The sequence below is a fragment of the Diabrotica virgifera genome, chromosome 5 (genome assembly GCF_917563875.1).
Source record: "Diabrotica virgifera virgifera chromosome 5, PGI_DIABVI_V3a".
Classification (NCBI taxonomy): Eukaryota; Metazoa; Arthropoda; class Insecta; order Coleoptera; family Chrysomelidae; genus Diabrotica; species Diabrotica virgifera.
Window position 1 is genome coordinate 184,408,664 of NC_065447.1, and position 13,523 is coordinate 184,422,186.

Genomic DNA, 13,523 nt, shown 5'->3' on the forward strand with positions numbered 1-13,523 from the left:
AGACACAGCGATAATTAACTTACTTACAAAAATTAATAACAGTGTTTTGTACATGTCATGTCAACTAAATATTTATTTTGCCCACCTGAAGTATAATATACTTTTATATACACATTGATTTATTACAATAATTAAGCTTGAAACATCTGAATAGTTCTGCTTTCCTTCCCCTTCCCCTAATAACAAATATTTTTCTACAAAACAACAAACACTAAACATATCAAAATAGCGTGTACCATGATACTATAAATAAAGAGATGGTATTTTCCCGTAGCGCAAATACGTCCGAGTTTGCGCATTGATGACGTAACTGGAGACCGGAAGTTGGATTTGAATTCTTGTTAAAGTTAAATGGGATTTGTATGCATTATGTGATGAAATTATTCAATTAGAAAAATAACATTAAACTTCAATGTATTCGAAAAACATTTAGTGTCGAGATTCCAGTCAAAATAACTGTCTAAAATAAAATATAAAATACAACCGCGAACAATTCAAAGTAATCGGATATTACGAATGATTACGAACTTGTCGGTCTCCAGTTACGTCACGACTTCCGGATGTGCAATATATTATCTTGTTATTTATAGTATCATGGCGTGTACCAAAATATACAGTCATTGCGCACGCTAAATAATGACGTCACTGGTTTGATGAAATGGACCATGATAGTGTGACATCAAAACGTTAAAATTTTTCCAAACACGTTGTGTCTAGGGTATACGCTACCGTGTAGGCAAATAAAAAAGTTAGGTAGAATTAAACGTCATAACAAATATTTTTCTATCAAACAAACACTAAACATATAAAAATAGCGTGTATCAAAATATACAGTCACTGCCCACGCTAAATAGTCACTAGCTTGATGAAGTTTAACTTTTTTATTTGCGTACATTTTAGCGTGTACCTAGACACAACGTGTTTGGAAAACTTTTTTTGACGTTTTGACGTCACGGTCCATTTAATTCGCGTGTACCTAACTTTTTTATTTACGTACACGTTAGCGTGTACCTAGACACAGCGATAATCCCACTCTCCTATGTTGGGAACACTGCTGGTATGTTGCTGTCAGTGGTCTATTCATTTTCCGGTTTGTAGGATCTTGACAGCTATCTGACATCAACAAAGATTTAAAATTCTTACAAAACTTAACCTTACAAAATAGATAACAAAAATAAATTAATCTGAACTGAAATTTGAACAATGGTTCGTCACAAAAACAGGTAAAAATTATGTATGTATAATCTACTACTTATTATAAACAATTTTTTTAGGTATATAGTTATTGAAATTAATGAAAATGAAGCAGGGCCTTCCTCATACTTAAAACTAAAAGAACCGTCTCTCTATGTATCTATTCTAAAACAAGTTCGAAGATTATACGGTGATTTTGGCGAGGCTGCTATAAGAGCAGGCTTTGTATGTAAATATTTAAATGAACACACTAGAATAGGGATTATTCGAAGTAGGAGAGGACCACATAAATTTGTTACCTCTGTAATCCCCCTTATTCGAGAAATGGAAGACAAACGCATACTTATTAATATTCTTTATGTGGGTGCTACTATTAGGAAATCATTTTATTTTTTAAGGAACTATCAGCAAAAAAAGTTCAATGAGTATTGTGTAAGTTTAAAAAGTGAAGAAGACATAAATCAATTGAAAGAAGCTATGTTAAACTTTGAGAGCATTTTAACTAGAATATAAGTGGTTAAGTTTTCTGTTTATAAATAAATATACTAATAAAAAATAGGCTTTATTATAAATAATCACTATTTTACAATTAAATGTATAACATTTTCATTTTCTACAGTTTCCTTATGTTATTGTAACACACAACTCACTTTATTCTGATCTCCATTATGACTGGCATCCTAAAAGAAGAATCAATTACAATAGTGCAAAGGGTCATATTTCAACACACTTTATTACACACAAAACAATTGAACTTTTCATTTCGAAAAGAGCATCAGTCACTATTTTTTTAAACATCACTTTTTGTGCTATTTTGTTTCTCAAAGGGTTTTACACGTTTTTATGTATTCTTTGCATTCAGACTTGTGTTCTTTTCAAAATGACATTCAATTATACAAAACTACGTTTGTTAAAAACACAATTATGATAATTGAATCAGTCATTTGAGAAACCCGACATGTCCAAAAAATCGATTCTTTGCATTTTTACTAATTTTAAGGTATGCATCCATATGTGTTGGTGCTCCTTGCTTGGTGTAGCAGCTCCACATAGTGGATACGTTGGTGCTACTGGATACCAGTTTGTGGTTTATATGTAGGGGAGCACATGCGTATCCATTTGAGCAGCTACACGGAGCACCAAAGTATGGATATGTAGAGCTGAGAAATTGTTCTGAATCAACAGAAACCCAGCAACACCGAGATGTTTTTTGTACTTTTCCACAACTTTGCTTTTGGGGACATGTCAGGTTTCCCAAACGACTGATTAAATTAGACAAACTAATCTTCAGTTAGAAGGAACCAGCACCACACATCTTTAGCATTTCCAAATTATTAATATAATATCTTAATAATAAATCTGTGTCTTGATTTGGCAATGATTTTACTAGTCATTGACTTGTTTAAATGGTTGTTTTGTATCTTCTTCGTCAACCATTATGTAGGTCTCTCCCTATTACTTCCATCATTGGGCCAATATGCCACTGTTTGCCTACCACTGCTCTACTCTTATCTCATCTACCTATCTCTTTGAGGCCTTCCATGCTGTTTGTTATCTGACTTGGTCTCCATTCTAGGATTCTACATGTTCACATTGTATCATCATATCTGTGGCCCAGTGCCATTCAGAGGCGGATTTGAAGATTTGCCGCCTCTGGGCTATCCACAATTTGCCACCTCTGGGCTATCCACAATTTGCCACCGTCCCCCGCCATTTTTTACCTAAATTCGCTGTCCTGGGCTATAGCCCACTCACCCCATATCGTCGCCATTGTTTGTATAGGGAGATAGTTGGCCAGCCCAATAGGTAAATATGTTTGATTCAAATTGAGACAGTCACCAGATGTCCCAACAATATCTGTCAGGGTAGAAACCTCAAAATGCATAGACACCAAGTTGGATACAATCCTATTCATAACACCCCAACTCGCATACATATTAAAAAAAATAAATATGTATGTATATAGAAGAGTATATTTAGAAATTCATTAATTCAATTTCTAAATATACTCTTCCAAATATATATTTATTTTTCTTAATATGTATGCGAGTTGGGGTGTTATGAATAGGATCGTATCCAACTTGGTGTCTATGCATTTTGACGTTGCGACCATGACAGAAATTGTGGGGACATCTGGTGACTGTCTCAATTTGAATCAAACAAATTTTCCTATTCGGTTGACCAACTATCCCTATATAAACAACGTCGTCGCCTTAGTACTATGACTTGATAACTCCATAATTGACGTTTTTGAGATAACTAGTTCACAAGATGTATTTTATTTGCCTCCATATTGTGTAAAAACTTGATAACTCACTCCAAATGGGTTAAGTATTTATTTATGATTGACGAAAGTTGATAAAACTCTAATGCCCTAATATTTAGTGCTAAAACTTGACAAGTTGAGTTATCAAGGTATTGTTTAATCGAAATAATCATGAATGCGACATACACTGAATGCTACAACTAGCTAACTCTAGTTATCTAGTTGTATCACGTGTTTTTCTGAAACCATTGAGCCTACCATGTAATTGCTATCTGTTGATTCAGTTCATGTTAATGCAAAAATTCGAGAATTGTTAGCAGTTCTGGCAACCTCCATGGCAGAGGGCTAATTTTCACCAAAATAATGCTTAAAATATTAGTTTTGTTAAAAAGTTCACTTAGATGCAACTTGGCACGACATGCAACATTACCAAATGTTAACATTATGGTAGTGCTAAAAGTTGACAACTTTACTTTTTCATGTTATTTTCCATATTGGAAAACAATTTGCATCGTATTCCTAAATAGATCAGTAGCCAAAAAGTTAAGGAACAGTATTTTAGAGCTGCAGAGTAAATTCCGTATTTACCAACATCATGGTAGCAGCACAAGTATCTTTAAAATCTTTAGACCGTTTATCTCAGAACTACTAATTTCGAGTTATCAAGTTATAGTATTAAGGCGACGATATGAATCCAGCCCTGGTGCCATTTGATTTTTGTAATTTTTTCCATAATATCTCTAAATTATGGGAATCATTTTATTTAAAGTAAGAGATTATAAAATCCAAAATGAAAAGAATTTTCTGTAGTCAGCTGTATACCATAAATCACAAAAATTTATTTAAAATCCTTTCTTAAAGGAATATTTATTTATCACCTCCATTTATTTCCTGTTTACTCTATAATACCGATTCTAGGTACTTAAAACTATGACTTTTCACAATCATTTCATCATCCAAAAAATCAATTTATTTAGTGATAAGCAACTCTGTCTTTAAATGAACATTCAAGATATGTTGTTTTTGTTTTTTTTTAAGGTTAATCTTTTGCTTAAACCGCCACTGTTCCAGTTTTTGTTCTAAATCCCCTTCAGAATTTCCTTCTTATAGTACATTATCAGTATTCATTAAGCACCAGGGAATGTTACACTGTAGTTTTCCTGTTATCTGATACAACACTAATAAGAATAAATAAGGACTAATAAGTACGGAGCTCTGATGCTAATGCAATCCTATTTTCACGTGAAGCTTATCAGTAGTATTTCCACACCTGCACTAAAACTAGTTGTTACTCGCTCATACATGCCTCTCACAATCTTCACACGCTCAATGGGAACTCCTTTCTTATTGAGCACTCACCACAAATCTCTTGAATCATATGTTTGTCAAGATCAATAGGGATGTTCACAAAAAATTAAAAAGTCATTTCAAACATGTAAAACGATTAAGAAACACCCTAGGAATAATTGTCCAAAATTTCAACAAAATTAAAAAAGCCTTTCTATAAAAAATCTTTATTAGAAATCTAGCATTATTTTAAATTTCAAGAACGCTTCTCTATTGGCCTGACGTCACTAGTTGCATACCCCAAGCGCGCGCCATTCTCATAGTGTTATTGTTTACCTGTTTGACGTTTCAGGTCATTTTATTTTGTTCTCTTCTTGTTTTATCAGGGTTACAGTGGAGTTTTATAGTGAATTTGTTTAGTTTAAAGTGGATAGACTGTTTGTAAGGACATATTTTGGGTTTTACAAAAATAAACAAATAAAATGGAAGAAGGTTTTCAGAAAGCCGATTGGTATAAACTACCGACTGTAGTGTAGATGTAACAATGGTGTATGCTTTATTGGCATCTTGTAAAAAAATAAATCTACCACAGCTTTACTGAGTGTATATTCCATATAATTTGCCATGTCTTCTAATTTGCCATGTCTGCTAAAAAAATAAATGCTTAATACTCCACAAAAAAAATAGAGAAAGTTGTATGAATGCATTGTACGCATGCATATTGTATACATACATTGGCTGGTTATTACTTTACCTTGGTTAGGTGTATTAAAAATATTTTTATTCTTCTTCATGTGCCTTGTCCGTTGCGGACGTTGGCTATCATCATGGCAATTTTAATTTCATTTGAGGCGTTTCTGAATAACTCGATCGATTTTTGTCCAAATCATTGGCGTAAGTTTTTAAGTCATGAGTGTCTTTTCTTCCGGGTCCGCGTTTGCTCTCTATTTTACCTTGCGTTATCAGTTGGAGTATACGATATTTATCATGCCTCATGATATGACCGAAATATTTAAGATTTCGTTTCTTAATTGTAAAAGAGATTTCTTTTTGTTTTCCCATTCGACGCAATACCTGTACGTTGGTGTGGGTCGCCCAGGATATTTTGAGGATACGTGGGTACACCCTCAACTCGAATGCCTCTAGCTTTTTCATTAATGTTTCCAATATTGTCCAGGCCTCTGCGCCATATAGCAAGACCGGAAATAATAACATTTTAGCAGCCGCATTTTTAGTGGGAGAGATATTATGTCGCAATGGGGAGTTCCAAGGTAAAAAATATTTTTGAACTTGGGTATTATACATTTTCATTTCAACCAATCTTTTCACTAAATTATTAATGATTTTAATATAATATAAAGTCATACCTACATCCACATGTAGTTATTTCAAGGTTTACTTTTACTGTATGTATTATTAGAATCCCGTTTTTAGGAATATCCCAGTTTAAGGAATACAAATTTGAGGTCCCGAAACTTTTTCATTTACTCTTTAAGGGGGTAGGTGCAAAATCTTGGTCCAATGCTATTTAAATTCATTAATTTTTTTCGAATCCTGAGAATACTAATAAGTATTTTTGAAAAATGTAAATGCAGAAAGAACAATTACATTATTACCAAGGGCCGAAAGTCTCTGGAAAACTTCTATAATGTTTATATTATTAAGTTAGTTCTTTAAGTTAGTTATTTTAAGTTCCAGCTGCAACAAACCATTTCTTTTTCTGTTTTAAATTGGCTGGAACGGTAATAAAAATCTTGTCAGAACTGTTTTTTAATGTATTTACACACCCAGGAATAAAACACCACTTATTTGGCTTTATTTTTAATAATTAAATACGTAAAAAACTGCGCACATTCAAATACACTGAGTAAATAAGTACATATACAAAACTAGTCATCGATCAAAGACGTTACGACTGCTGACGTCACAGACCGTAGCCTCGCTGCAGGGTACCGTTTTTCTAGCCTCCAAGAAAATCAACATTATGAACTCATTTATCTTAAAAAATATACATTTTTAAACAGTTTTATGTTTGTTACGTTTTTATATACCTTGTAATCTATTGAATTTAACTATATTTAAAAATTAGTGAACATCCCTATTGAATACCATGGAAGTGTTTGTTTCTTTATTCCGGTATCTTTTTATCAGCTGCTTATAATGAAAATTGCATCTGTTGATCTGCCTTGTATAAAACCAAACTGATTATCGGCTATTTCGGCTGAACTTTTTGTGGAACTACTTTCTGGTAACATACTATTCTGACTAATTTCTGACTCTAATAATTTATAAGACAAGAGACGACGAATAAAGAAGACAAAAAGGACTACAATATGCACTCACATTTTGCTTCATCCCTCAAGGAAAAGATCAGAAAGTTAGTTCCTAGTACTCAAAAATCTGAGTAAAGGTAAAAGTGAAAAGTACTCAAAAAAAGGAAACAAACTGTCTTTCACATCTGTCAAGTATGTAGTTTGTGGCTATTTTTTATGGCCCTGTAGTTTGTGCATTGTTATATATCTCCCTTGATTTTGCAAGCAGGTGCTAATATACTGCTTCTTCATTCATTTGGCATTTGTCCTACATGCATAATATTTTGCTTTATCATATTATATTTCTTGAACAACTGTTTGAACCTGTTTGTCATTTGGTGATCGTTGCTGTTACTGTCACTGTTAGCTTAACAGGTTTTCTGTCAAATTCTTCATTTTTAATAAAATTTGAAACATCATAGATAGTATGTATCAAAATAAAACGATTGGATAGACTAGACAGAGAGCCTGTCTCTTGAGTTGAAGAAAGTAAGCTAAGTCTAGGTAATAGGGCCAGGCTATGATTTCTTTTTGGTTATACTTCTGGTAAGATGCAAATAATTCTACTTTTATAAAAATCTTAGTCTTTATATATTAATAATTATTGAAAGTTTGTTGTAGTCAAAAACTCTTATAAATATTATTTGTAAATGTTGGCGAACAATATAATATATTTATTAGGAAAGTAATGATTTTATAATATCAACTAATTTTTAAACAATTGAATCAGTGTCGCGCTATGAGGGTAATACTATTTTCTCGCCTATTATTTACATTAGAGCAGTGTTTCTCAATCTTTTTGAGTCCTGTACCACAAAATTCTTGTAATTATTTTTGGTATCACTTAACTGAATACCTATCCAGCTAAGTATGTAATCTAATTAACTACAAATATGCTGGATTTTGGCTGTGTTTTTATGTTTTGTGTACTATCGCAAATAATGATATGTACCACCAGTGATGCATGTACCACAGATTGAAAACCCCTGCACTAGAGCAAAAGTTCTTCTATTATTCTTATTCTCCGTTGTTAAAGGCATTTTTGTCGGGGGGTCCTTTTGGATTGTTTCGACACCAATTGCATCTTTAAGTAAGGCAACACTAATATTGATGCACACTACACACTAGCCCAGGGGAGCGACGGTTTTAAGTACGGTGGTTGCTCGGTTATCATTTTTAGAAATGGAAATGCCGTTGTTGGTGCTGGGAATCCAACTGGGGCGTTCTGTCTTTAAAGGCCAGTATCTTGATCACTGAGCTACGGCCGCTATATAGTACATGCTTTCACGTTTTTTGCTGTAAATTTTAAAGAACCACCTGGATTCATATGAAATTTGGCATACGCATAGCTAACATGTCAAAGAAAAAAAGTGATATGGTGCCGATGTGTGCTTTTGCCCTGGGGGTGAGTTTCACCCCATCTCGGGGGTGAAAAAATATATATCCAAGATAAGTCCCCAAATGGATAAACTGACTAATTTTAAGCAACTTTTGTTCTATAGAGTTTTTTCACCAAATCAATACTTTTCGAGTTATTTGCAAGTGAATATGTTCAATTTTCAACAAAATAACCATGTTTTTAGACGGTTTTTCGTAAATAACTCGAAACGTAAGCATTTTGTCGAAAAAATATTCTTAGCAAAACTATAGCCTATAAAAAAGTGAAAAAACGGTGTATATATTAGGTCTCTATACCTAGCAAAAGCAGAGTTATAGCTAATGAAAAATAGGTTCATATTCGAAAAATTCCAAATAGAATAATTCAATGTGAAATATCCAAATACTGAAGCATTCTTGGGGAAAACACATTACATTTCTAGCATCAAATGTAAGCAAGTTACGCTCAAAATAAAGTTGGTCCCTTTTGTTTTGGCAAAAAAAAATCAGGAAGATCACCCCCCAATTAGCCACTTAAATAAAATTAATCGTTACCGCTTCACAAGTTACTTTACTTATGTTGTGTTTATATGATCTGTAAGTTTCATCGATTCAAAGTGCTTATTTTTGAAAAAATTTGGTTTTAAAGTACAATTTTTAAAAATTTTAATTTTGAAAAAAAATTCTTTTTTTTAAATAACTTAAAAATTGTTAGAGATACCAAAAATCTTAAACAATAAAAAAAGTCGGCTTTATCTTTCTGAATATTTTGTATTTTTGTTTTTCTGTAAGACAAAAATTGGTTAAGATTCATCGGTGTTTCTAAATTTGCATACACTCGTGATAAGTGACTCGTTCAAGCCCTTTTAACTACATCTCTTTCAAAAATAAGGACTTTGAACCGATGAAACTTACAGATCATAATATGATCAATACATACGCGAGTAAAAAACTTGTGAAGTGGTAACAATTAACGACGTTCTACACCTTCGGCAAAGAATTAAGGATTTGCATAAAATTTTAATATTTTATAGTTTACTTAAAAAAACTAAGACTTGATTTTTAAAAAATTGTTTTACCGTGCCGTTTAATTACTATTAAGGGTCAAAGTTAAGTTTTAACATGGGCTCTTATGGGAATTCTTAAAAAGTTAATAACTTTTGACCCAAATTTACGATTTTTAATTATTTGTGCTTAAATTAAAGGTTTTTTTGTAAGGAATAACATATTAAAAAATGAGGATTGTTTACCGTACCATTTATTTTTAATTTATTTATTATAATTAATTCCGTAATTTATTATAATTTATTTTTATAAAGTATTCAATACTGAAACATAATATGATTAGAGTATTCTGCTATAAATGCATTGTTACCAACTTTCGCTTGCATATAAGTTTCCCCCCTTTCCTCTGAGAGGCATACCCCGCAACGAAGGTGTAGAACGTCGTTAAGTTCATTTGAAATGCTAATTATAGGGGGTGATTTTCCCGATTTCTTACCAAAAAAAGGGACCAACTTTATTTTGAGCGTAACTTGTTTACTTTTGATGCTAAAAAAGAATGTGTGTGTACTTTTGTACGCACGTAAGAAGTTATACTTCTATTATATGATTTCAACGAAATCAATATACTTTAAACAGTTTCTCTACTACTTTTCAAAAATTTTTATTAAAACAATACCAAAAATTAAAAAAATAAAAGAATAAAACACACACAAACACATTGAAAAATGCCACAAATGATTTCTGAACAATAATTGTTGCCAAAAATTTTAATTAAATACGTATTTTCTGAAAAAAATTATACATTAATATACTTACAATCATAAAATCTATAAAAAAAAAATAAAAAAATGATATAACTTGCATTGGGTTTGAACCTACTTCCCGTGTATCCCGCCGTACGAGAGTCGAAGCGATTTCAAACTGCACCACCTTCGCGTATACGTCATGTGGGAATATACACAAACTGAACAACTTTTTGACATTTTGTTTATATGAATTTTTATTAGTTTGATTTTTGTCGAATTAAAATAGAACAATATATAGAGTAAGAAAACGATACATTAGATGAAAATTTGTAGAAAGTTTGCTCGTAACCAGATTATGTAAATTAAAGCATTGCCTACTAGGGGTATAGCATAGCAAGTACTAGGTAAGTATGTACATTATTTTTTTTTACATTTTCCAAATAGGTATGAAGATAATTTTTTATTGGAATACAACTGAAACATTTAGAATTACGTACCTGTGGCTTTTCAAAACTATTTAAAAAGTCACTATAATTATAAATTTGATTTTATTTCTGTCCTCACAACAATAAAAACTAATATATTATACAACATTTTTGTTTACCGATAACCTCCATATTGAACAATTATTGACAGATCATTTCAACACCCAATCAGAGCCCGTATAAAGACTAATACCAAACTGTCGGTGTGCGCATGCGCGCAGATCAATATAAATTCACCCTCAATCTCAATCGCGCCTAAAGAAGTATAACTTCAAAAAGTTTTTTAAAAAAACAAAAATAAGCATTTTTTAAACACTTTAAAAAAGTTAAAATTAGTTTTCCCCAAAAAAGTGCTTCGTTTTTTGGTTATGGCACGTTAAAATATTCGATTTGGAACTTGACGGAATATGAACCTATTTTTCATTAGCTATAACTCTGCTTCTACTAGGTATAGTGACCTATTATATACGCTATGTTTTTTACGTGCTACATTTTTGATAAGACTTTTTTTTTTCGGTCAAACACTTTTTGAGTTATTTGCGAAAAACCGTCTGAAAACGTGGTTATTTTGTAGAAAAATAACATATTCACTGGCAAATAACTCGAAAAGTATTAACTTGACGGTGAAAAAACTTTATAGAACAAAAGTTGCTTAGAATTAGCCATTTTATCCATTTCCGGACTTATTTCGAACATATATTTTTCACCCCCAAAAGGGGGTGAAAGTCACCCATAGGGAAAAGCACACATCGGCACAATATCACTTTTTTTCTTTGACTTGTTAGCTATGTGTATGTCAAATTTCATGTGAATCCAAGCGGTTCTTTAAAATTGAGGTTTTGCAATATTTTACCTTTAAAGAACGTACTAATAGTATTTCCTACTAAGACTACATTACATCGAATAAGCATCAGAGAATATTATTCTGTCATTTTCCTGTTCCCTGATGTAACACTAATGAGAATAAGAACTAAGCACTAAGCCATGATGCAATCCTACTTTCACATGAAATTTATCAGTCTCTTCCACACCTGTCTTACCACTAGTTGTTACTCTATTATACATGTCTCTCACAATATTTACAGGCCCACCGGGAACTTTTTTCTTATTGAGCGTCCACTACAGACCTTTCTCGAGAAATTCTACCCTAGGGCACTTTCGTTTCCTTTTCGGCGATCAAGTTTGGAAGATCTGTGCCCCTCAATAATTTTCTCTTTTCCTATTTTGGCCTGAATTTTGCACTAGATCTCTTCTTTTCTGTCAAACTTCTTTCTTGATGGTTTTACAACTATTTCAATGTTACCAAAGAAACAACCCCACAATCTATATGATATAAAAAGCGTAGCAATCCAGAAATCAACAACAAAGCAGAAAAAAATAACTCGGCAAAAGTTTTCTACATAAGTGAAAGCAAGAAACCATTAATGAAACACTTTTAATAGGTACAACTATATTTATTGCTATACTTTTAACTATATACATGCTCCTTTAACTTATTTCATATCTCCCATATATATCTCAGTATAAACATATAAAATTTTTGGATATTAAGGCAAGTTCTTCTTTAGTCACAAAAAGTTGGATGTGGCGAAGAAATAAACACATTCTAAAAAGGAAAAACCATTAAAAAAGAAGTTCTGGTAATTTTAGGTATCTTTTAATACAAAGACAATGAAGTGCGCAGCTTGCGAAAATCTTAAGCAGTTTAAAGATTATGAAACAGACTGTGATGAAAATATTGTTTTGTTCAATTTCCTGTGCCCTTAGTGTTGGCGTTGGCTCTTCTCAAGGTAAATTTGAGAATGTAAAAGTATTCTTCACATAATACGTATGCTGGTACTTCAATGGTTCAAATAAATCCATTCGAACATAGAGAACTATTTAAAAATATTTTTAATTTAGTACTTAACTCTACTTCAGACAATAACAGTATTTAGTGTGTTATTGTGTGACAAAAAGACATACAGGGTGGGGCATTAGTGTGACAAAGTCCAATTACCCGCTTGTCGTAAGAGATACAAAAAAAAGTTATTTACATAAAAGTTGGGGCACGGATAGGACCATAATTTAAAAATATTTTCAGATATACAGGGTCACCCATATTAACAGGGTGACACAAACTTATGTTTTTTTAAATGGAACACCCTGTATATTTTTACATTTTTGGATTCTCCTCGATGTCTTCTTTCTCAAAATATAGAGTTTTGTAATATTATACGAGGTAGTTTAAAAGATAATTACGTTTTATTGTTAATTTCGTAGCAATATTCACACTCTGTAGAATTGTAGTGATTTCACATCAAAGTTTCTATTTATGGTCAAACGATTTTTAATATAGGCTACTATTGTTAAACATTAATAATAGAGCGAAAAGTATAATATTAATATACAGGGTTGGTCAAAACTCAGAATGAGTATTTTCTGAGTTTTCTTAAATGGAACACCCTGTATTTTAGTATTCTAATGAAATGATATTTCATGGTACTTTCTTATTTCTTAAGCATTCCCTATACCTAAGTGCTTTAATTTTTGAGTTATTCGTGATTCTTTAAGCCAAACATTAATTTAAAAAAAAATTACGTGAAATTTTATTAGGTGGCTGTGCAAATATTCAATCAAAAATAATTTTTCAAAAAAAAGTAGTTATTAATCTAGACTGATCCTTAATTTATTAATATTGGATGAGATATCCAAATACCTACGTAGTTAAAATTGTTGGTGCGTAAAATATGAATAAAAACATACAAGATTCTACCTAGTTGGCTATGACAATAACTTTGCTAAAACATTAGACATTATACTATTTTTATAGTTCCAGTTGCTTCGTTATCATTACTAATATTAATTTTTT

General features: G+C 31.8%; 2 protein-coding genes across 3 annotated transcripts in view; one reads left to right on the plus strand and one right to left on the minus strand.

Moving 5' to 3' along the window:
- The first annotated feature begins 1,068 nt into the window (after positions 1-1,068).
- Positions 1,069-1,803, plus strand: LOC114327854 (ribonuclease P/MRP protein subunit POP5). Its single transcript, XM_028276568.2, has 2 exons — positions 1,069-1,223; positions 1,275-1,803. Exons 1-2 carry the CDS (start codon positions 1,204-1,206, stop codon positions 1,705-1,707), a joined length of 453 nt encoding a protein of 150 aa, XP_028132369.1. The 5' UTR covers positions 1,069-1,203; the 3' UTR covers positions 1,708-1,803.
- LOC114327853 (protein spindle-F) overlaps positions 1,738-13,523 on the minus strand; it is a 42,701-nt gene continuing 30,915 nt past the window's right edge. The window contains exon 4 of one of the 2 annotated variants that reach the window (XM_028276565.2): positions 1,738-1,874. In XM_028276565.2, coding sequence (XP_028132366.1) covers positions 1,824-1,874 — 51 coding nt within the window. In that variant the 3' untranslated portion in view covers positions 1,738-1,823. Of the gene's footprint in view, positions 1,875-12,105; positions 12,279-13,523 lie in introns of those variants that run through there. The other variant, XM_028276566.2, reaches the window with a different exon arrangement.